This window comes from Mirounga angustirostris, unplaced genomic scaffold (genome assembly GCF_029215605.1).
Source record: "Mirounga angustirostris isolate CCGP_5_RB_7025 unplaced genomic scaffold, mMirAng1.0.hap1 SCAF_5, whole genome shotgun sequence".
NCBI classification, from domain to species: Eukaryota; Metazoa; Chordata; class Mammalia; order Carnivora; family Phocidae; genus Mirounga; species Mirounga angustirostris.
In genome coordinates, this window is record NW_026991713.1 from 169,771,886 (window position 1) to 169,796,896 (window position 25,011).

The following is a 25,011-nucleotide window of genomic DNA, read 5'->3' on the forward strand; positions in this document are numbered from 1 at the left end:
ACCCTCCATGAACCTGGAACAGGCCAACTCACCTCCTTCACGGTCTGTCAGGATGAGAGAGTGGGCTCTGCCACAGGAGACCTGCAGCACCTGGGTCTCCTGAGGTCTGTCCAGAGGCAGTGGGACGGGCGAGGGCTCCAGAACATACTCGTATCCCCTGGCTGAAAGAACGCGCAGGTTCACGGCGCGTCACACGGATGGAGAGTCACAGCATCATGCTGTCCGACCCCCACACCACCCCACAGTCACAGATCAGAGTGACTCATCAAGGCACATAAGCTAGTGGCAGAGCTAAGACGAGAGCCCCAGGCCCCAGGTCTGGACCCGCTGCACCCCACTGGCTCCAATGAGCCTTCCCGTGTCAATTAACACCATTTGCATCTAAGGAGAATGAAGGCATTTTCCTCCTGTAAGACCCACTAACCGGTAACGATACCGCTTGTATTAAAAAGTGGGGAAAAGAATATGTAGAAGCATCTGCTTGCATATGCATTACATCTCTCCAGAAGGAGAAACTGGAAACTGTTAACACAGGTTGTCTTCAGGGAGAAAAACTGTGCGGCTGGGAGGACAGAGGCAGAAAGCAGCCTTTTCACCATATGCTCTAGTGCACCTGTAGGATTCTGAAGAATGCAAATAAGCTCTCTAGTCAAAAAAGAAAATTCTAGGGGCGCCTGGCTGGCTCGGTCGGTAGAGCATGAGACTCTTGATCTCAGGCTCGTGAGCTCGAGCCCCATGTTGAATATAGAGATTACTTTGAAAATAAAATAAAATCTTTAAAATTAAACTTTTTTTTTTTTTAAGATTTTATTTATTTATTTGACAGAGAGAGATACAGTGAGAGAGAGAGCACAAGCAGGGGGAGTGGGAGAGGGAGAAGCAGGCTTCCCACTGAGCAGGGAGCCTGATGCGGGGCTCGATCCCAGGACCCTGGGATCATGACCTGAGCCGAAGGCAGACGCTTAACAACTGAGCCACCCAGGTGCCCCCAAATTAAACTTTTCTTAATGAATTTGTTATTAATTACAGTAAGCTCTACACCCAACGTGGGGCTCAACTCATGACCCTGAGATCCTGGAGTTGCACACTCTACCAACTGAGCCACCCAAGCGCCCCTGAAAATTTTGATTTTTAAGTAAGGGGAAAGTTTCTTAGAAGTCACTCCACAGACAGTGTTAGCGTACACATCTCCTATTACTATCTGCATAGACTCCTAAGGGCCTGGGAAGCAGTAAATACATATCATTTAAGGGGAACCTGGCTGTAAATACAGCTATCAGGAGCTTAAACAGAACCACAGCAAACTCCAGACTGGAGAATTCTATAGGATAAACAGTGTGATTTTTTTTTTTTTTTTTTTTTTTAGTTTTTTAAAGATTTTATCTTTAAGTAATCTCTACACCCACTGTAGGGCTCGAACCCACAACCCCGAAATCAAGAGTCGCACACTTCACCAACTGAACCAGCCAGGCGTCCCTCTTCTCTTTTCTTCCCTTTTTTTTTTTTTTTTTTTTAAAAAGTAAGCCTTTATTTCTTTGATTCATAAATACAGTTGGCTGAGCTGGTTGCCAATATAATTTTTTCAGTAAATAAGCTTCAAAAAAAAAAAAGATTATATAGACTTAAAAGACTTAAAAGTCTTAGCAACTGGGGTGCCTGGCTGGCCCAGTCGGTACAGCATGGGACTCTTGATCTCAGGGTCCTGAGTTCAAGCCCCACGTTGGGTGCGGAACCTACTTTAAAAAAAATAAAAAATAAAGGGGTGCCTTGGTGGCTCAGTCATTGGGCGTCTGCCTTCGGCTCAGGTCACGATCCCAGGGTCCTGGGATCGAGCCCCGCATCGGGCTCCCTGCTCCGCAGGAGGCCTGCTTCTCCCTCTCCCATTCCCCCTGCTTGTGTTCCCTCTCTCGCTGTGTCTCTCTCTGTCAAATAAAATCTTAAAAAATAATAATAATAAATAAATAAAATAAAAATAAAAATTTTATCAACTGATTGCAATGTCTGGGCCTTATCTGGATACTGATCCAAACGAATTTTTAAAAAATAAAATAAAAATCTAGGGCACCTGGGTGGCTCAGTTGGTTATGCAACTGCCTTCGGCTCAGGTCATGATCCCAGGATCCTGGGATCGAGTCCCGCGTTGGGCTCCCTGCTGAGCAGGGAGTCTGCTTTTCCCTCTGACCCTCCTCCCCCTCATGCTCTCTGTCTCTCATTCTCTCTCTCTCAAAAAAATAAAAATCTGGGGTGGGGTGGGAGGGATGGGGTGACTGGGTGATAGACACTGGGGAGGGTATGTGCTCTGGTAAGCGCTGTGAATTGTCCAAGACTCTTGAATCTCAGATCTGTACCTCTGAAACAAATAATGCAATATATGTTAAGAAAAAAAAAAGAAGAAGAAGAAGGTAGCAGGAGGGGAAGAATGAAGGGGGGGAAATCGGAGGGGGAGACGAACCATGAGAGACGATGGACTCTGAAAAACAAACTGAGGGTTCTAGAGGGGAGGGGGGTGGGAGGATGATTAAGCCTGGTGGTGGGTATTGAGGAGGGCACGTTCTGCATGGAGCACTGGGTGTTATGCACAAACAATGAATCATGGAACACTTCATCTAAAACTAATGATGTAATGTATGGGGATTAACATAAGAATAAAAAAAATTAAACCAAATTGATTCTTAAAAAAATTTAAAAATTTAAAAAAAATTAAAAAAAATAAAAATCCTAAAAAAATAAAATAAAATAAAAAATAAATAAAAATAAAATAAAATAAAAATCTAATGACATTTATGAGATAACTGACAATTTGACCACTGACTGGATATTGGGTAACATAAAGGGATTATATTGTTATTTTTAGGTGTGAAATGATGTTGCATTTACTGTTTTTTTAAGGTCCTTATTTTTTTAATTTTCTTTATTTATTTGAGAGAGAAAGAGCACAAGTAGGCAGAGCGGCAGACAGAGCGAGAGGGAGAAGCAGGCTCCCTACGGAGCAGAGAGCCTGATGCAGACTTGATCCCAGGACCCTGGGGCCATGACCTGAGCCAAAGGCAGACGCTTAACCAACTGAGCCACCCAGGGCCCCAAGGTCCTTATTTTTTTTTTTTAGATACCTACTGAAATATTTACTAATGAAATTAATAATGCTGGGAGTTGCTTAAAATTATTGAGGGGAAGGTACAGGAAATGAACAAAACCAAACTGGCTGAGTTGGTAACTGACGCTGGCATGCCTTACACGACTCTGTCCATTTCTGTGTATGCCTAAACATCCTCCCAATGAACGGTATAACAAATGCAATGTGGCATCTTATAGCTAAAAGAGACTTCAGTACTGACTTATAAAAGAATTTTGAGAGCTTGTTTGGAGGTTCTCGCAGGGGAGCACAGCTACTCGTATACCCTTGACCAAAGAACGGTCCTCCTCTATAGGGCAAGGTCAGCAGAAAATACACACTGATCAAAACTGTGCAAAAATGTATTTGCATATGAATAAGGAAACAAGAAAAAAAAATGAAAAGGTTTATCCAGACAGTAAAGATACTGTCCAGTACAGCCATCCCCCCTTATCCATGTGGGATACATTCCAAGATCCCCAATGGATGCCTGAAACTACAGAAAGGACCAAACCCCATATACACTACATTTTTTCTTTTGCATATCTATCTATGATAAAGTTTAATTTATAAATCAGGCGAGGTGCCTGGGTGGCTTGGACAGTTAAGCATCCAACTCTTGATTTCAGTTTGGGTCATGATCTCAGAGTCCTGGGATCGTGCCCCACATCAGGCTCCATGCTCAGTGCGGAGTCTGCTTTGGGGTTTTCTCTCTCCCTCTCCCTCCGCGCGCACACACACACACACACACACACACTCTCCCTCTCTCTCAAACAAATAAATAAATAACATCTTTAAAAAAAGTTTGTAAGTCAGGCACAATAAGAGAAACAGTTTTACTTATCAGCAAAGGCTCTTTTGCCTAAAGGTTTAGTGTTATTACCAAAGAGGCTGACAAACAATCTATTCCAGATGGTCCCGAATAACATCCATGTAAGACTCCATCTCTTCTGTTCTGCTAGTCTGGTTTATGTCACCATATTCTTGAAAACAAAAGGGAACTCCTTCATACCAATCACAGCACAGAGAAGCCAACATCAGCATACTCACTTTTATCTTTGCGGCTCCTCTGAAATCCAAGCTGGGAATCTTTGTTGAGCCCCATACCCCAAACTTTAGTCACATCCTTAGTTTTAGAGGATAGCAGTGTGAATCCATAGCCACAGGCAACAGATGAAATCTGAAAAAGAGTTCCCATAAAGCATGAATTGATTTGTGATATCAAGTTTTCTCCGCAATAAATGACAGGCTGTTTGCCCAATCAAAGAACACATAGTATTGGGGCACCTGGGTGGCTCAGTCAGTTAAGCATCTGCTTTTGGCTCAGGTCATGATCCCAGGATCCTGGGATTGAGCCCTGCGTCAGGCTCCCTGCTCAGCAGGGAGTCTGCTTCTCCCTCTCTCTCTCTTCCCCTCTCCCCACTTGTGTGTGTGCACGCGCACACTGTCTCTCTCTCTCTCTCCCCCTCAAATAAATAAAATCTTAAAAAAAAAAAAAAAAAAAATTTTCAGGGATGGAGAAATCAAAGGCAAATAAACCGAGAAAAGTTTATTTGTAAAAGACTGCTAGAACTTCAGGTAACAGGGAGGGGCGCCTGGCTGGCTCAGTCGGAGGAGCTTGCAATTCTTAATCTCGGGGTTGTGAGTTTGAGCCCCACGTTGTGTGTAGAGACTACTTAAATAAAACTTAAAAAAAAGGGGGGGGAAGAAGAAGAAACAAGAACTTCAGGCAACAACAGTAGGAATCTGCAGACTTCCCGTCTGGGGTGCTCCATCAACTCCAACTCAGTCAGCACATATGTTTTTTGTGGGGTTTTGGGGTTTGTTTGTTTTTGGTTTTTTTTTTAAGATTTTACTTATTTATTTGTCAGAGAGAGAGAGAGAGCACAAGCAGGGGAAGCAGCACACAGAGGGAGAAACAGGCTTCCCGAGGAGCAGGGAGCCCGGTGCAGGACTCGATCCCAGGACTCTGAGATCATGACCTGAGCCGAAGGCAGACGCTTAAAGAACTGGGCCACCCAAGCGTCCCAAGCACATATGTTTTAAAACGGCAGGGTTGACCATGAAAACCATCAACTTTGTTGCCACTTACTTTGGGGTAGAAGGTGAAAACTCATGCCCATAGTGAACTCAGTAGGAAACAAACAAGGAAAATCCACAACTTGGCCAGTCTGAGGTTATAATCCTGACCAGGGCAAGAGGAGAGGCAGACCAGGCAGCAGTGTAACGGAAAGCTCCTAGAAGTAAAATTGCCACAGAAGGCTCTGCACACATCCACGGCTGATTGGGGAACTCTGTGAGTGAACACGGGAGACCTGAGGACCCAGCACCAAGTAAAGCTGAAGGAGACTTGAGAACAGCGTGATGTTTGAATGTGGTCCCCAACCTTTACACAGAATCAAAGGTAGAAAGCAGAAACCTTACAAGCTTAAACCCAAATCACTGGCTGACCATAAAGGTATGCAGACAGAGGGCAACACTCAAGAAGCCAAGCTAAGGAAAGGGAGCGGGGGGATGGGGGGGGAATGACACAAATCAATAACTTGAACAAAGGTATCAGTGGCCATGCACAGCATGGAAGTCTGATTCTATACGTGAAGTCCACAAAAGTTACTAAAAAAAGAAAAAAGAAAAAACCAACAAACAAAAAAACCTCAAGGGAAAAATATGATTCCAAAACTATAAAATATCACCAAAAAGTCCAGTTTTCAGCCAAAAAGTACAAGATATGCAAAGAAACAAGAAAGTGTGACCTACACTGAAGGGACAAAAGCAGCCAACAGAAACTGACATTAAGTGGACCCAGATGTTGGATTTATTAAAGACTTCAATAAACTATTGTTCAAAGAATATTTTTTTTTAAGATTTTATTTATTTATTTGACAGAGAGATACACAGTGAGAGCAGGAACACAAGCAGGGGGAGCGGGAGAGGGAGAAGCAGGCTTCCTGCAGAGCGGGGAGCCCGATGCAGGGCTTGATCCCAGGACCCTGGGATCATGACCTGAGCCAAAGGCAGATGCTTAACAACTGAGCCACCCAGGAGCCCCCAAAGAATATTTTTAAAACCATGTTTAGGAAGCGCCTAGATGGCTCAGTCGGTTAGGTGTCTGCCCTCAGCTCAGGTCATGATCCCAGGGTCCGGGGATTGAGTCCCGAGTTGGGCTCCCTGCTCAGCTGGGAGCCTGCTCCTCCCTCTGCCTGCTTCCTCCTCTGCCTGCCACTCCCCCTGCTTGTGCTCTCTCTCTGACAAATAAATAAAATCTTTAAAAATAAATAAATTAAATAAATAAAAAATAAAGCCATGTTTAAAAAACTCAAAGAAGGAATGCCTGGCTGGCTCAGTCCGTAGAGCATGCAACTCTTGATCTCAGGGTTGTGAGTTCGAGCCCCACGTTGGGGGTAGAGATTACTCAAAATAAATAATTAATAAAATCTTTAAAATATAAAATTTATAGAGACCTAAAGGAAAATATGACGACAATGTCTTCACAACTATGGAATTTGAATACAGAAATAAAAACATTAAAAAGCTAAATGGAATTTCTAGAGTTGTAAAATACAGTAACCAAAATAAAGAATTCACTAACAGGCTCAGAAGCAAATTTGAGATGACAGAAGAAAGAAGCAGTTAACCTGAAGAAATATCAACTGAGATTATTCATTCTGAAGATCAGGATAAAAAAAAAGAACAGTGACTCAGAGACCTATGACCTATGAGACAATATCAAGTGTATCAACATCTATGTAATGAGAACCCCCGAAGGGCAAGAGAGAAAGGACAGAAAAAAAATGCTTAAAATAATGACAGAAAACTTACCAAATTTTATGAAAAACATAAATCTACAGATCAAAGTTACTCAACAAGTCACAGTTAAACTGTTAACAAGTCTATCGCCATACCAGCCTGAAGGCGCCGGATCTCGTCTATCTCGGAAGGAGAAAAATCTTGAAAGTATCAAAAGAAAATGGACTCATCAAGGACAAGAGAACAACAATAAGATTAATAGCTAAGTTCTTATCAGAAACAAGGGAGACCAGAAACCAGAATGACATATTCAAAGTGCTGAAAAGATAAAAACTGTCCACCAAGAATTAATTCTGTAAGCAGCGGGGCGCCTGGGTGGCTCCGTCGTTAAGCGTCTGCCTTCAGCTCAGATCATGATCCCAGGGTCCTGGGATCGAGCCCCGCATTGGGCTCCCTGCTCAGCCAGGTGCCTGCTTCTCCCTCTCCCACTCCCCCTGCTTGTGTTCCTTCTCTCGCTGTGCCTCTCTCTCTGTCAAAATAAATAAAATCTTAAAAAAAAAAAATTTGTAATTCTGTAAGCAGCAAAGCTATCCTTAAATAAAGACCTTCCCAGGGGCACCTGGGTGGCTCAGTCAGTTAAGCGGCTGCCTTTGGCTCAGGTCATGATCCCAGGGTCCTGGGATCAAGCCCCGCATCGGGCTCCCTGCTCCCTCTGCCTGCCTCTCTGCCTCCTTGTTCTATCTCTCTGTCAAATAAATAAATAAAATCTTAAAAAAAAAAAAAAAAAAAAAAAAAAGACCTTCCCGGGCGCCTGGGTGGCTCAGTTGGTTAAACAACTGCCCTCGGCTCAGGTCATGATCCCAGAGTCCTGGGATCGAGTCCCACATCGGGCTCCCCCTTCTCTGTGGGGAGCCTGCTTCTCCCTCTGCCTCTGCCTGCCACTCCCCCCGCTTGTGCTCATTCTCTCTCTCTGTCAAATAAATAAATAAAATCTTTAAAAAAAAAAAAAAAAAAGAAAAGAAATAAAGACCTTCCCAAACAAAGAATTCAGCAAACCTGCCTTGACAAGTACTGAAGGAGTCCTTCAGGCTGAAAGGAAATGACAGGAAATGGTAACAAAAAAAGAAAAAAAAAATCAGAAGAAATGAAGAGCACCAGCTAAAGTAATTATAAAGGTAACTAGAAAACACTGCATGAATATCTTTTGTCTTTTTGTGTCTTAAATGATTCAAAAGACAACTGCATAAAATAATAACTATAAAGTTGTATTACTGGGCTTAAAATGTAAATATATATCACAATAACCCCACAAGGGAGAGAGGAGGAACTGGAGCTTTGTTGGAACAAAGTTGCTACAGTTTGTTTTTGTTTTTGTTTCCAGAATTAGGTCACTAATAACCTAACACAGACTGTGCTAAATTAAGATACATATTGTAATCCCAAGAAAAACCTCAAATATAGGGCTAAACACCCAACAAAGGAATTTAAAAGGTACCCCAAAATACCTATTTAACGCAAAAGAAGGCAGCAAAGGACGAACAGAGAAACCAAAGACCTAAAGAAATAAAGAGCAAGATGGCAGATGTGATCCAACCATATCAGCAATGACATTAAAAGGACACGGATTGAGTGATATCCGTGAAAATGGTGGAGCAAAGAGAACACTGGCCAACGTCAGAATCCTTTTTTTCAGAACTCTGGAAATCAACCAAAGACCTTAAAACAATCTAGGGACTGTTTTACTCGAGAAAAGCAGCTGAGTCTCAGGAAGAACAGCAAGCTTTGCAGCATTTCAACGTGACCCATTCCCACCCACCTCTGCTCAGCTCTGCAGTAGCTCTGAGAGGCAACGGCTCACAACCACAGCGAAAAGCGGCAGTCTAGCAGCCACTGGAAGAGGCAGAAAGGGTGCGGAGGAACTTCAAAGCTCCATTCCCAGAGCATTCTCCTCTGCTCTGTCTGGTGGTTCCCTGGAAGACCCCATGCACAAGGCTCTATTTATTTGACCTGACCCAGATACCACGCAGGGCAAACAGCCTTTTCCCCCCAGGGATGTTTGCTGAGAACAATCAGCAGCTAACGATGAACACTGCGGCTGCCTGAGGTGGTGGACAGCAGCTGGAGCAAATAATAGGTCCACCAAGAAGTTACTAACTTGACATGACATCAACTCCGCCCAGACCACAGCAGAACACACATCCCTTTCAAGCACACATGGAACATTGTCCAGAGAAGACCACATGCTGGCCTATAAAACAAAGTCTCAATACATTTAAAAGGGCTGAAGAGGGCGCCTGGGTGGCTCAGTCGTTGAGCGTCTGCCTTCGGCTCAGGTCATGGTCTCAGGGTCCTGGGATCGAGTCCCGCATCGGGCTCCCTGCTCCTTGGGAGCCTGCTTCTCCCTCTGCCTCTCTCTCTCTGTCTCTAATGAATAAATAAATAAAATCTAAAAAAAAAAATTAAAAAAAAAAAGGGGGGCTGAAGAAATTAAAGAAAGTATATTCTGTAACCACAACGAAATTAAACTGTGACTGTGGTGATAACCCCGACTCCGGGGGTGTCGTGCGAATGACGCCCGTCTGGGCCGACAGGGGCACGTCTCGGCCACTCGTTAAACGTGAGCAGCGCCCTAACGCCCTCCCCTCCCGGGCCTGCAGCCCGCTCGAGGGTCCTCCTCCCCGACACTGGACCACCCAGCCGCCCAGCTTCTCGCAGAGGGCCTCGGGGGGCAGTGGCGGAGGCCGGAGGGTGCGACGGAGGGACAGAGCCCCGGCCCGCACCTTCTGGTCCAGCTCCAGGCGGTAGGGCACGGGCTGGATCCTGCGGGGCGGCCGCGAGCCGGCGCGGTGCTTGGGCCCAGCGCTGGGCAGCACGAAGGTGGGCACGCCCAGCGCCCCGGAGAAGCTGAAGCCCCACACGAAGATGCGGTCGGCACGGGCAGCCCGCTCGCCCACGTACTGGAACACGGGTGCGTCCGCCTCGCGCAAGCTCCGCGAGCGCCCGGCCGCCGTCCGGTGCCCTCGCCCCGGCCTCAGCCCTGGGCCCGGCCCGCTCAGCTGCCGCCCCAGCCGAGCCCCGGCCGCCAGCGCCGCCAGCGCCATCCTCCGCTCCACGCCTCAGCGCCTCCTGGGCGCCGCCATCTTGGGTGACCCTTGACCCCACGCCCCGGCGGAAGAGCCGGAGGCCACGTCGACTACTGGCTGAAGGCAAAGGCGCCAAGGGCCGCCAATGGCTAGGGGCAGGCGGGGGGCGGGGCGGGGCGGAGCCCGGGAGCCGCGGGCCTGCGTGGGCGGGGCGCTGAGCTCCAGCGAGCTCCCTGTCTCCCAGCTCAGCGGCCGGCCCAACGCCTGCCTTCCCCGCGCCGCGCTCCTGGCGGAGGGTCTTCCAGGCTCCCGCGGGCGCAGGGCGCTTTCGTTCCGGAGGCCCTTTGCTGCTTGTCAATAGCGAGGTAAAACTTAGGGGTGGCCCGCTCTGCGCGGCCTCCATGGGGTGCTCTCCCCCGTCCCGGTTTACCCTCCTTGCCACGGCCCCTCGTCATTTCGTAGCTGGCCTTGTCTCAGCCTTTCCATCCGCTTCCAGGCCACTCAGTCGTGCTCCAGCCACAGCGCGCTGGAATGCAGCCCTGCAGGTGCATCCGCTGCCCCCGACCCTGCAGGGAAGCGCTGCTACCTTCCGCAATGCATCCTCCTCCCCAGCTCAACTCGCCCCGCTAGCCGCGCACTGCACTGGAGTCAGATGGCTTTCCTTGTAATTTCCGAATCCCGGGGCTGGTTCAGGCCTGCCTACTTAGCACACAGGGCTTCGAATGTCCTTCCCGCCGCCCTCCTCCCTGCAGGTGTCTAGCCGACTCCTCGTCATCTTCTGAGATCCAGCACTAATTTTGAAGTTCCGAGAAGGCAGGAACTGACGGGGAGTCTGGGGACCTGGGTCTAGTCCTGGCTCTGCTGCTGACTTGATAAGTGGCTTTGGCAAGTTGTCGCCTTTCTCTGGATCTCACCTCTAAAGTGAGGAGGTTAAGGGGGCGGGGGGGGGAGTGAAATGAATTTTTTTAAATAAATGAGAGAGATGTGAGATGTTTGCACTTTATGACCTGATCTCCTGCAGCCCATTATGATCCATAACAGACGTTACCAAATACTAGTCCCAAATGCTGAGAACAGACTCCTCTGAAACTAGGCTCCCCAGAGGATGGTAGGGTTCCAGAACGGCAGAGCCAGGTGGCTGGACTTGGTAGCAAGGGCAGGGTGGCAGCCGTAGTCCCCTGACACCAGCGATCTATGGCTTGGCTATCTGACCACGGTATTCCAAGGGATGAGGTATAAGTGCTTCCTTGATGTGTATGACTAGAAAAAAAATCTGACCTAGTTCTCAGACCAGAATTCAGCAACTGTAGAGGAGGCAGAATCCACTTGAGGGACCCTGCAGAGCCAGCACAAATAGAGGCAATAAATATTCTAGTCACTTCCCAAAGGAATTTGTGGTTATTTACCAGAGTTCCTATACACTGGAGAAATGAGAATAAGCAGATCTTCCAAGAGCTTGATAAAGGCTCTGGGATGACAGTGACCCAGGGGACCTGAAACACTGGCAAGGACCCCAGTTAGACTGGGAGTTTATGGAGCCAGCACAGGCTGTCTGTGGGTCAGTGTGTCCATGCACCGATCCTGTGGAAATGTCCCAGGTTTCTGAGTCTACAATTGGGACAGACATGCTTAGCAACTCATAGTGGTTCCCTCCTCCTGTCCTGACCCAGCCAGTATTAAATCAGAAGACATACTGCATCCCAGGCGGAATTGCAGACCTGAGTGCCATCTTCAGAGAAATGCAGAGGATGGGGGGGAAAAAAAAAAGCAAAGAAAAAAGAAATGCAGAGGATGCAGGGGTGCTGGTTCCCATCATTATCCCATTCAGTTCACTTGCTTGGCTCCTGCAAAACCCAGACGGATTATGGCCGATAATGGTAATAAACTATGTAAACTTAGCCAAGGGCATAGCCCAATCATAGCTGCTGTGTTGGGGGGAGGGTTTTACTAGAACAGATCAACACAGCTAAGGAACTTACAATGGGATATCATCTGGTGGATGGCTTCTTTTCAATTCCAGTGGTAAAGAGGCTCAAAGGTAGTTTGGCTCTATATAGGAAGGACAGTATTATTCATTAACTCTCTCTGACCTTTGGCTCCTGGTACCTCCCAAATTGAGTACCTGTGTACAAGATCTTGTCTTCAGCTCTGCTTTTATTTATAAATCGGGGGCTCCTGGGTGGCTCGGTCTGTTAAGCATCAGACTCTTGATTTTGGCTCAGGTCATGATCTCAGGGTCATGAGATCGAGCCCCATGCCAAACTCTGTGCTGGGCGTGGAGGCTGCTTGGGATTCTCTCTCTTCTCCCTCCACCCCTCCCTGCTCATGCTCTCGCTCTTAAAGAAAAAAAATGTGAAACATGTATTGGTAAAGAAGAATTACGTAAATGCCATCACATTAGTGAGGGTTCTCCAGAGAAACAGAACTGATAGGAGAAATAGGAGTCCCATGATCGGTCTGCAAGCTGGACACTCAGGAAAGGCAGAGTATACTTCTAGTCAGTGCAAAGGTCTGAGAACCAGGAACAACAATGGTGTAATTCCAAGACTGATGTCCCAGCTCAAACAGCCAGGCAGAGAGAGAATTCAACCTTCCTCTGCCTTTTTTGTTCTATTCTGGCCCTCGGTGGGTTGTACATGGCCTACACACATTGGAGAAGGCAATCTTTATCCGGTATGCCAATTCAAATTCTGATATCTTCCAGAAACACCTTCACAGACACACTCAGAAATAATATTTAACCACCTCTTTGGGCATCCTATAGCCCAGTCGAGTTGACATATCTACCAGCATAACTAACTAACTGGTAACTAATAACTAATTATTAATATCATTATGGGATGTTTATTCATGAAATGTGTATCCAGTTTTCAACTGTTCTTGCATAAACATGGCTTTCCTTTGATCTGAATTCATGGCCTCTCTGATTTTTTGGTTTTAAGGATCAGCTCTTTTCTAAACTGGCAATGATGGTAGATAGGCTTTTTTTTTTTTTTTTTTTTAAGATTTTATTTATTTGACAGAGAGAGGCACAGCGAGAGAGGGAACACAAGCAGGGGGAGTGGGAGAGGGAAAAGCAGGCTTCCCACCGAGCAGGGAGCCCGATGTGGGGCTCAATCCCAGGACTCTGGGACCATGACCCGAGCTGAAGGCAGACGCTTAACGACTGAGCCACCCAGGCGCCCCGGTAGATAGGCTTTTTAAAAATCTTCACTTGTCAGAATGTTTGTCAGAATTAAAAAATTGAGGGGCGCCTGGCTGGCTCAGTCAGAAGAGTGTGCAACTCGATCTCGGGGTCGTGAGTTCAAGTCCCACATGGAGTGTAAAGATTACTTAAATAAATTTAAACTTTTTTAAAAAAGAATTTAAAAATCGATAACCCTATGTAGGTCTCTTGAATTTATTTACTTATTTTTTAAAGATTTTGTGTTTTTAAGTAATTTCCACACCCAATGTGGGGTTTGAACCCACAACCCCAAGATCAAGAGTCACACGATCCACCAGCTGAGCCAGCCAGGTGCCCCTGGTCTCTTGAATTTATCAAATATTTGACTTTTAACAGATCCAAAAGACAGAACCATTGGTTGGAGATTTAGGGGACAAAGGGTACAGTGATAAAATCTGCAATGTGAAACACAGCCACTGGGTGGCGATGCTTGCCCATCAATTTTGTGTCTTGTTCATCAAGAAATAGGATAAAATAGACCAAAAGTCGGTTTTGGCCAATGAAGAGCTGGGTTTGTAAGTGACAACTGGGCTTTTATATTTTACTGTCAAAACCTGGTTGTTTTATATACTGGTTGTATGCTGGCTAATACTTGCATTTTTGTCCATATTGTTGCTTCATAAAGATAGTCCCACAGCAAAATACCAGCTCCCCTGGAGTATTAAAATATCTGCTCTCGTTAACCAAGCTCAATTTTTCCCCCACCTGTAATGACATTTTCCTGCAGGCATTCTAATTTCTTTGTTACATTGGGATAGCTAAAATTCTCTGGTCTGGGAAAGAATGAACTTAACTAGTCTTAATGTATTTTAATTATTATTATTAACTTTTAGTTATACAATTAATATATGATGAAGTGCCTTTGTAAAAAAAAAAAAAAAAAAAAAACTTTTAGTGTTCTATATGGATAAAGGGAAAGGCTCCTTTAAGCACAGCCCCACATATATCGGTTGCTGTAGAAAAAACATTTAAAAATTTTTGTTGTGTGTGTGTTTAAAGAAAACAATGTATCTCATTCTACAACCTCCTCTTTTCACTCAAAACTCTATTGGAAACACTTTCATAGCAATTTGTTTGCACTTAGCCCATTCTTTTTCACTCTTGCATATTAGTATGAATAAGTCTTGTTGGACCATTCTTTGGGTAGACTTGGGTTGTTTCCCTTTTTTTGCTATTAAAGTATTACAATGAGTGTTCTTGTACATGTTTCCTTTGGCACCTATGTGACGGTGACGGTATCTCTTGGGTAGATACAGATAAACAGAACTGCCAGGTCATAGAAAATGCTCATTTTATTATTTTATTATTTTTATTTTTAAAATTTTTTAGATTTTATTTATTTGAGAGAGAGAGAGAACAAGCAGGGGGAGCTGCAGAGGGTGAGGGAGAAGCAGGCTCCCCGCTGAGCAGGGAGCCTGACGAGGGACCTGGTCCCAGGACCCTGAGATCATGACCTGAGCCGAAGTCAGCTGCTTAACTGCCTGAGCCACCCAGGTGCTCCTGATACAGACTTTTGAAATGTTTGTCAATCCGATACCTAAAGCATACCTCTTGTTCATTTTTGTTTTCTGTTTCTGTAATCTCTTGGGAAGGTAGAACACCTTATGGTTATTGGCATTGCATGTTTCCTCTACCAAGAATTGTTTGGCTACTCATATCCTTGGCCATATTTCTATTGAATTGACTGTTATTAATTTATAGGAGTACTTGATATAATCTGTGTGGAAACCTTCTGTTATGTGTTGAACTATTTTCTCTTTTCTTTTTACTTAATTTATGGTGTCCTTTTCTCTACAAAATTTTATTTTAATGAGGTCAGCATTAATCTTTTTTTTTTTTTTGAGAGAGAGAGAGAGCACGTGAGGGGAGTGGAGGGGCAGAGGGAGAGGGAGAGAGAGAATCCTAAGCAGACTCCATGCTGACACGGGACTCGATCTCACCACCCTGAGACCATGACCTGAGCTGAAATCAAGAGTCGGACGCTTAACCAAATGAGCCACCCAGGTGCCCTAGTCAATGTTAATCTTATCCACTAGAGCTTTCCTTTTCCTTCTTGCTTAGTAAGACTACCTATTATACAAGATATAAAAGTGTTCTATAATACTTGTAAAACACTAAATCTAATACTGCACTTTTATTTTTTATATTTAGATATGGAGTTGATTTTTATGAGTGGTATGATTGCATATTTATTAGTATTTTATAAGATATATGATTGTCTCCAAATAATTAACTGGGTATAACAGACTTTGATTTTAAAATGTCATTTATAACATGATGGGTTTCTGTATATGTGTCAATTCTGGAGTCTGTTCCTTCTGATCTATTCTTGAGCTAACTGCTACAGCTTTATATCATGCTCTGATTTTTATTCAATCAGGTCTTCTTTGTTCTTTTGTAAAATTGCCTTTGCTACTCATAACATTTACTTCTATATAAATTTTAAAGTCATCTTGTCAATTGAATGAAAGATCCCACTGGGATTTTTATTGGAACTGCATTAAATTGATGACCTAATTGAGATAAATTAATAAATGACATTTTACAATCTTGAGTCTTCCCATATCACATAAATGCGGTGTACTCTGATATTATTATCTGCTTGAATGAACTCAGCCCCCTGCTTGTAGATGAATTCTTCTATCGGTTTTCTGAGAACAGGATCTTCCAAATTTTTAGGGCAATAATCTCCAAATTATTTTGATTACACATTCATATGGGTAAACTTTGTGAGCATGAAAAAATATGTATACAATATTTACACTCATTATTATATTAATATGTACTTTATAAAATATACAAAGATATTTAAATAATGTGATAAGATTAAACAATTTTTAAATGAATGTCCTATTTTGTTTTTTAAACCATTTGCTCTGCCCCGAGAGAGAGAAACTTAAGTAGGCTTGATCTCACGACCCTGAGATCATGACCTGAGCCGAAATCAAGAGTCAGACTCTTAACCGACTGAGCCACCCAGGCGCCCCTCATTTTTATTTTATTTATTTATTTTCTTAAGTAATCTCTATGCCCAAAGTGGGGCATGAACTCATGACCCTAAGATCAAGAGTCAGATGCTCTACCAACTGAGCCAGTCAGGCTCCCCAGTTCATTCACTTTTTAATGCTGAGTACTATTCTGTTATATGGAATACCACAAATTGTTTCTTGATTCACCTGTTGATTGACATTTGCCTTGTTTCCTGCATTCGGATATTATGAATAAAGCTGCTATGAACATTTGCATACACATTTTTGTATTCTCATATATTCCTTTTATCGTGGGTAAATTCTTGTGAGTGGCATGGCTACATCATATAGAGGCAAATTCCTACCTTTAAAAGACTGTTGATTATGGTAAAATATACATAACATAAAATGTATCATCTTCACAGTTTTTAACTGTACAGTTCAGTGGAGTGAACTGCATTCACAGTGTTGGGCAACCATCACCACCTCTATTTGGGAAACTTTTTCATGACCCCTAACACTGTGACAATAAAGCTAACTTTTGTAACTGCCCATGTATTTACTTTTTCTGAGATCTTTATTTCTCCATATTGCTTCAAGTCTGATACCTTTTCATTTCAGTTTACAGGACTCATTTAAACATTTCTTGCAGAGCAGGAGTAACCACTCAAAGGGGACAGCCTTTTGTAACATGATTTGTAACTCCGTACCTTCTTTTCTACATGATTTAAGAGAGTAATGGATTTATTTATTTATTTAAAGTAGGCTCCGTGGCCAAATTGGGGCTTGAACTCACACCCCTGAGATTAAGAGTCACGGCTCTCCCAACTGAGCCAGCCAGGTGCCCCGAGAGTAATGCATTTAAAAGAATTATTTGTGTATCTGGGCACACAATGTATAAAGATGTAATTTTTGTGACATCGACAGTCAAAGGGTGGGGAGAGAGCTACAAAAGAGCAGAGTTTTCATATGTCATTGAAGTTAAGCAGGTATAAATTCAAATTGGAGTGTTATAACTTAAGGATGTTAAATGCAATCTTCATGGCAACCACAAAGAAGGTAGCTATAGAATATACACAAAAGGAAATGAGAAAGGAATTTAAACATCTCACTCTAAAAAAGCAACAAAACACAAAAGAAGACTGTAATGCAGGAAATGAGGGACAAAAAAGCTGTAAGGCATATAGAAAAAAGTGTAATGACAGAAGTGAGCCCCTCCTTATCAGTAAGTACTTCATTTTTTTAAAGTAATCTCTACACCCAACATGGGGCTTGAACTCACAATTCCAAGATCAAGAGTCCCACGCTCTTCCCACAGAGCCAGCCAGCCACCCTGCCATTGGCATATTTGTATCAGGTGAGAGGGTGAATCCAATCCTTGTGACTTCACCTTGACCAGAAGCATAAGTCAGGACCTTTACTTTTCCTCTGAGATGGAAAGTTATAAGACAGTTTTGAGCAGAGGAATAAAATGAATTACGGCTACAGAATTTTTCCAGTTGCTGTATTAAGAATAGTCTGAAGAGAGGCTCAGTTGGTTGAGTGTCCTCTTGATTTTGGCTCAGGTTACGATCTCAGTGTCGTGAGATCCAGGCGCACATCAGGCTCCACGCTGAGCGTGGAGTCTGCTTAAGATTCTCTCTCTCTCTCTCTCCCTCTCCCTCTGCCCCTCCCCAACTCACGCTCTCCCTCTCTTAGAAAAGAAAAGAATAGTCTGAAGGGAGTTAAGGACAGGATCAGGGAGACTATATCTATTGCAGGAAATGACGTTGACTTGGACCAGTGCAGTGGTAGTTGTAGTGGTCAGAGAGCGGTAGAATCTTGGGAAATTAGAGCTGACTAGGTTGTCTGAAGGATGGGTGTCAGGTATGGGAGAAGCAAAAGGATACTTCCAAGGTTTTGGCCTGAGTAACTGGAAGAATGGTGTTTCATTGAGGTGGGAAGGAACAACAGGAGAATCTGAGGAGATGGTGGGACCAGTCCTGCTTAAGATACCTCTTCTCCCTCCACATGAAGATATCAAAGTAGGCAGCTGGTTATAAAGACTGGGGTGGGGTGCCTGGGTGGCTCAGTCGGTTAAGCGACTGCCTTCGGCTCAGGTCATGATCCTGGAGTCCCGGGATCAAGTCCCACATCGGGCTCCCTGCTCGGCGGGGAGCCTGCTTCTCCCTCTGACCCTCCCCCCTCTCATGAGCTCTCTCTCTCTCATTCTGTCTCAAATAAATAAATAAAATCTTTAAAAAAAAAAATAAAGACTGGGGTGGAGGTGAGTGGGCAGGGCTGGAGTACATACATGAGAGTCATAATAACCATAGCAAAGGTGTTTAAGGACTTGAGATTGGACAAGGTCATCTAAGGAGTGAGCAAAGAGATCCAAGACAGCCCCAAGCTACAGCCCTACTCAAAAGGCTGGGGGGAAAGAAGCATCTGCAACAGGCTGAGGAGAAGCAGCCGGAAAAGCAGGCAGGTCAGCACAAATGTCCCAAAGAGGACACAGTGAATGGTTATGTCAAGTGCTGACAGATCAAGCAATTCGCAAACTGAAAAAGGACGGTCAACGTGGAGGTCATTTGTGACCTTGGAGAGAAGAGCTTTAGTGGAGTAGTGGGGGTTAAGTAGAGTGGGCGCGAGAGAGAATGAAAGGAGAGAAATCAGAGACGGTATGTGCACGCAACTCGTCTTGATGTCAGTTCTTTCAAACCAATCACATGTGTATTTTGACATTTAAACAGTTCAACTCTTCACATGGAAGTTTTTACAGCAGATGAGAAAATGGTTTCCAGGTTAAGTGGTCAAGTACGAGTTTCATGCGCTCATCGTTTTTGGCAACGAAATAGAGCCAATCCTCATTATTCATCAATTTCATGTTTGTGAATTCAGTTACCCACTAAAATTGATTGGTAAACCCAAAACCAGTACAGTGCTTTCCCTGGTCATTCTCGGACATGCGCAGAGTGGCAAAAAGCTTACGTTGCCTGATGCATGCTCCCCAGCTGAGATAGAACAAGGTCCCATTCCTGTTTCTGCTCTGACACTATAGAAAATGTGTATTAGAACATAAAAACTTCAAGATAGTAATTACCTCTAGGGGCGCCTGGGTGGCTCAGTCGGTTAAGCGACTGCCTTCGGCTCAGGTCATGATCCTGGAGTCCCGGGATCGAGTCCCGCATCGGGCTCCCTGCTCGGCAGGGAGTCTGCTTCTCCCTCTGACCCTCTCCCCTCTCATGTGCTCTCATTCTGTCTCAAATAAATAAATAAAATCTTAAAAAAAAAAAAAAAAGATAGTAATTACCTCTAGGGAGGAAAGAGAACGGTGCCTTCAATTGTGTCTATTTCTTAAAAATATGAAGTAAATAGGGCATGCTAGGTAAAATCTGAGCAATGGGTAAATGGTTTCTATTCTAACCTCCTTTTGGCATACCTAAATATGTAAGTGTTTAACTGAGATGAAATAACAGTATTTTACTATTCGACTGTTTGCTGGAGTGCCACCACCATCTGATGGATAGCTCATGATCCGCGGGCGAGGTCACCGACCCCGCCAAAAGGTCGCCTTTTCAGTTCCTAATAACTCCATGGCTTTGGAGCACAGCCCCAGGTCACTCGAATTGCAACCTCACCGCTTTCAAGCCAGAAGTTGCAGGCGTGCAAAAATCACACTGAGCAGCTGCACGAAGGGAGGTCCGCGTCTGGCGGCGGTGGGTCGGGGTGCGAGGAGACACGTGCCAGCCGCTCATCAAAGGCTGGGGGCGGAGAAGCACGCCCGGCCGGCCGCGGACCCCGGCCCAGCGTGCAAACAAATCCAGCGTGCAGTTCCCCTGGATTCGACAGCACCGGAAACGGCAACTCCCACTGGGGGCGCTGCGGACACACGAGTGGAGGCTGCCTTCCAGGAAGCCAAAAAAAAAAAAAAAAAAGAGGGGGGGGAGAAAGAAAGAGAAAAAGGAGGGATAGTGGAGAGCCGGGCCCCGGCCGCCGCCCCCACGCCGTGCCCCCGCCTCTTCGCCGCCCGGGCCGCCGCCCTCGCGCCCGGCCGCTCCCCGGCGGCCCAGCCCTCGGACCCCGAGGCCGGCCCGGCGCTGCCCGCCGGCGGGGACCTCAGGTGCGTACCCCGCCCCCGCCGCGGCCGCCATTAGGAGCGGGCGCTTCTCCTGCAACTTTCTCCGCCCGCGGGGCTGGCGAGGGGGAAGCCTGGGGAGGGAGGCCGGCCGTCCAGGCGCACGGCGGGAGGCGCCCCCGTCGCCGCCCCGCGGCCCCCGAACCCCGTTCCCCGCAGGCCGGGCCCAGGAGTGGGGGTGGGGCGGGGAAGCCCCGCCGCGGGGACAACGGTCGCGCGCACGGACGCGCAGCCCTGTCCTCTCTGATTGGCTGGGCGGGGTCGTGGGGGCGGGCGTCCGCAGGCTCTGGGCTGTCTGGGCCCGGTGCGCGTGAGGTCACGCTCCGCCTGGCGTACGTGGGGCTCGCCCGCTGCGTGCGGACGTGCTCGATTGGGTAGGTGAGGGGGCGGGGCCGCGGCTGTTGCCTGGTAACTGCTCCGGCTCCCCGGAGGAGGTGTCGGGCTCCGCCCCCCACGTCGCGCGTGGCCGGTGGGCGCGCGGCGTGGGTTTTGGAGTGGGTCGTGGCCGCGCGGCGGGCTCCGGCGTCCTGCTTATTAGCCGACGAGCAATGCGGAGGCCGGAAGGAGAGCCTCCGGTCGGGGGCCTGCGATTCCTAATGGTCGTGGCTTAGAGTTAAGGCGGGGAAAGGCACCCTCAGCCTGTCAGACCCAAGCTTTGCTGCGTTAGTAACAGCTCTATTGAGCTAGGCAGTAGAATGCGCCCTAATAGCGTGTGAGCGCCCGTTTTTGGTTTACTGGCGGAGCTGTGCGCTTCCATTGTCGAATCGCAGAACATTTCCCACCCCGGCCCCCGCCCCCTGCAACCGCTCATGTCCTTTCTGCCTTGGTGGCTCTGCCTGTTCTGGATGTTTCCCATAGATCGGGTCATCCTAAGAGATCTTTGTGTCCGGCTTCTCTCCTTCCCTTTTATGGCTGAACAGTAATCCGTTGTATGGACAGACCACATTTTTTGCCCCACCAATGGATGGATATTTGGGTGGTTTCCACTTTTGGGCTATAATGAATACCACGAACATTCATGTACATTTTTGTTGTTGGGGGGCTTTTTTTTTTTTTTTCCTTTTTGGAGGTGGGAGGGGGAGGGAGAATCCCAAGCAGGCTTCACGCCCAGTACCGGCCCACATGGCTTGATCTCACAACCCTGAGATCACGACCTGAGCCAAAATCAAAAAGTCCCATGCTTAACCGGCTGAGCCACCCAGGCACCTCCACATACTCGTTCTTGTGTGGACCTATTTTCGACTCTCTTGGATATATACCAAGGAGTCGAATCGCTGGGCCCAACTTTGCCTTTCAAGGGGAAATTTCTTCATGTTTTAGCATCCTGCTGGAAATGGTTGGTGTGACTGGCTCATGGGGCCATCAGTACCCACAGATTTGGTGCCAGGCAGTAGCAGGTGTTACTATGCAGTGGTGATTGGGACTGGGTCTCGGTTCTGCCTGCGTGCTGGTTAGCCCCTGGAGTTGGCTGCCCTGAGCTCTGGGTCTTTCCCTGGACCTTCAGCCTGGACATTGACTTCCCTCATTCTCAGGCTGCCCAACTTGGAAATAATGTTCACATTGTCTTATCCCTCTCAGTTACTGAGTCTGTTTCCACATGCCCTGGGCCACTCAGGGGTGTTCTGGCTCTCATTTTGCCTTTATTACCTGTTATTCTGCTGTGTCTATGCAGGTCTGTCTCCCTTGACAGCACTGGTGGTGGGTTTTACTCACCTTTGTTTCCTGGTGCCCTTCTTGGGAACAGTGTGTTTTCACATTGCAGGTGCTCAAAACATAGTTTTAAATTTTTATGATTTGGGGGCGCCTGGGTGGCTCAGTCGGTTAAGCGTCTTCCTTCAGCTCAGGTCATGATCCCAGAGTGCTGGGATCCAGCCCCGCAACGGGCTCCCTGCTTGGTGGGGAGTCTGCTTCTCCCTCTCCCCCTGCTCCTCTCTCTTTCTCTTGTGCATACTCTCTCTCTCTAATAAATAAAGTCTTAAAAAAATAAATGTTTATGAGTTTATTTTGACTAAGGTAAAGTTCTAGACTATTTGTTAATCATTTAAATTTAACTTTTTTAAATTTTATGATCTTGAAAATACACATTATTTCTAGTTATCTTCCATATGCTTTGGTAATTCCAGAATAGAATACCTTGTTGTCTTGAAATTTGTTGTTGTTCTTTTAAATTTTTTTCCAGTTTGGGGGTGCCTGGTGGCTCAGTCAGTTAAGCGGTGGACTCTTGATTTCAGCTGGGGTCATGATCTCACGGTCCTGGGATCAAGCCCCACGTAGGGCTCTGTGCTCAGCAGGGAGTCTGCTTGAGGATTCTCTCTCCCTCTCCCTCTGTTCCTCCCCCCAGCTTGCCCGCACATGCTCTCTCTCTCTAAAATAAAAAAAATCTTTAAAAAAACTTGTTAAATTTAAATTGTTTTCCAGTTTTATTGAGATATAATTGACATATAACATTGCGTTAGTTTTAGGTATACAACATAGTGATTTAATATATGTATTGCAAAACGATCACAACTAGGTTAGTCAACATCACCTCACATAGTTACAAACTTTTGTTTTCTTGTGATGAGAACTTTTAAGATTCACCCTCTTAGCAACTTTTAAACATATAGTAGGGGGCGCCTGGGTGGCTCAGTTGTTAAGCATCTGCCGTAGGCTCAGGTCATGATCCCAGGGTTCTGGGATGGAGCCCCGCATCGGGCTCGATCCCAGGGTTCTGGGATGGAGCCCCGCATCGGGCTCCCTGCTCGGAGGGAAGCCTGCTTCTCCCTCTCCCACTCCCCTGCTTGTGTTCCCTCTCTCGCTGTGTCTCTCTCTGCCAAATAAATAATAAAATCTTAAAAAAAAAAAAAACTGATAATATAGTATTGTTAATTGTAACTGCCATGCTGTGCATTACATCCCCAGGACTGACTGACTGATTGATTTTAAGATTTTTTTCAAAAAAATTTAATCTCTACACCCATCGTGGGGCTCGAACTCACAACCCTGAGATCGAGAGTCAAATGCTCTACCAACTGAGCCAGCCAGGCTCCCCAGAACTTACTTTTTTAGGACTGGAAGTTTGTACCTTTAACGCCCTCCTCCATACATTTCTGTGGAATGGAGAACAGGTTTAGCACTGAGTTTATAGCTCCCATTCACTGTGGCCCAGACTGGAAAAGGTGGCACCTCAGGAACTTAAATAAAATCAAGGCCTCGGAGACCTGAAAAATTCTAGGAAAACCTAGAAATGGTTTGAAAAAAAAACGGGGCCTCTATTTCAAGATGTGAGAGGTTTGGTAAATGGAGCGACAACATTGCAAATGATGGACCGTTGTCCATGATGGAAATGAACAGTAGATCAGGGATGAGCAAACTTTTTCTGTGAAAGGCCAGATAATAAGTACTTTCGGTCCAGGGCACATGTGGTCTCTGTCACATGTGTGCAGCCCTGCCCTTACAGGAAAGCAGCCACAGAAGAAATGCAGACAAATGAGTGTGGCTGTGTGCCAATAAAACTTTATTGACAAAATGGATTTGACCCACAGGCTGCAGATCGTTGACCCCCGTTCTAGATGTTTGCTTTTCATTCGTAAAATATCACCTTGAAAAGAAGAGAGAGATGGTCCTCAAGGGTTGCTGGGGAAACTATGTAAGATTTGAGAAGGTTTTTGTTTTTGTTTTTTTAGTTTACATCTCCAGTCTTCTAAAAGAGTAAAAAGTTGGACTGACTCAATCAGAAGAGCATGGGACTCTTGATCTTGAGGTTGTAAGTTCGAGCTCCACATTGGATGTAGAGATAGCTTGAGTAAATAAATAAACTTTAAAAAAGTAATAAATAAAAGAGCAAAAAGTTAAGTACTGTGTAAATCCTGCGATCCAAGTGAACGTTGCTTATGCTTTAGATTTGAATAGAAAAGAAATTAATCACCCCGTAGGCTCTGGGGGATTTTATTCTGTGATACAGGATTTCCCTGTTAAGGATTTTTAGCTTTGAGGCGCCTGGGTGGCTCAGTCAGTTGGGCGGCTGCCTTCAGCCCAGGTCATGATCTCGGGGTCCTGGGATTGAGCCCTGCGTCACGCTCCCAGCTCAGCAGGAGAGTCCGCTTCTCCCTCTCCTTCAGCTGCTCCCTCTGCTTGTGCTCTCTCCCTCTCAAATAAAATCTTTAAAAAAAGGATTTTTAGCTTTGCTAGAATGCAGTAATTTGTCTTTTTTTTTTTTTTTTTCAGGAAAATGTTCTCAGGGTGGGAGACCCCAGGTCAGCTTCTAATCATGTTTCATTATTTTGATTTAAGTCATCTCTACACCCAATGTGGGGGCTTGAACTCACAACCCCAAGACCAAGAGTCCCATGCTCTATGGACTGGGCCAGGCAGGAGCTCCTCCCATGTTTCATTATTGTTGATGTTCCATTAGTGCACGGGGTATTCTAAGTCATCAAATAGAAAAGACAAGGCTCCTGCCTCCATTTGTTGTTAAGTAAAGGATGCAACAAAGCAATAATTATGCAACGTTGAATTTTTTTGTCATCGCTGGTAGCACGCACAGTTGGTACCAACTGCTATTATCTCACTTCCACCTAGCTTAATTCTGCCTGTTATTCTGTGCAATAAACCAGAGTTTTGACGTCACAGTCCTCTTAGGTGGGGATTACTGTGCTATAATTAACAGAAATGATACTTGTACCACTCATGCTAAAAGATGCCAGTCAAGCAATATACTTCTGTGTTTTAGAGAAAGGCTTTGTTGAAACTTCTCTATGCAAGGAATTGTGCAAAAT

The 25,011-nt window shown here is 45.7% G+C and overlaps 2 protein-coding genes across 18 annotated transcripts in view; one reads left to right on the top strand and one right to left on the bottom strand.

Annotated features, from left to right (window-relative positions):
* The window catches only part of RCC1L (RCC1 like), a 28,503-nt gene extending 18,469 nt beyond the window's left edge, over nt 1-10,034 (bottom strand). For 2 of the 6 annotated variants that reach the window (XR_010411976.1, XM_064593081.1), the window contains exons 1-3: nt 9,640-10,034; nt 4,163-4,292; nt 33-161 (exon numbers count right to left, since the gene is read on the bottom strand). Coding sequence is in view for 5 of the 6 variants with exons in the window: in XM_064593081.1 (XP_064449151.1) it covers nt 33-161; nt 4,163-4,292; nt 9,640-9,960 (580 nt within the window). In the remaining variant the exon portion in view is untranslated. The remainder of the gene's footprint in view (nt 1-32; nt 162-4,162; nt 4,293-9,639) is intronic. The other 4 variants (XM_064593083.1, XM_064593082.1, XM_045875487.3 and 1 more) reach the window with 3 other exon arrangements.
* Nucleotides 10,035-10,172: 138 nt separating this feature from the next.
* Nucleotides 10,173-25,011, top strand: part of LOC123844720 (general transcription factor II-I repeat domain-containing protein 2) — a 52,337-nt gene continuing 37,498 nt past the window's right edge. For 4 of the 12 annotated variants that reach the window (XM_045875490.3, XM_054507629.2, XM_054507628.2 and 1 more), the window contains exon 1: nt 20,044-20,239. The gene's annotated coding sequence lies outside the window, so the exon portion shown is untranslated. Of the gene's footprint in view, nt 10,308-20,039; nt 20,240-25,011 lie in introns of those variants that run through there. The other 8 variants (XR_010411975.1, XR_010411974.1, XR_010411973.1 and 5 more) reach the window with 4 other exon arrangements.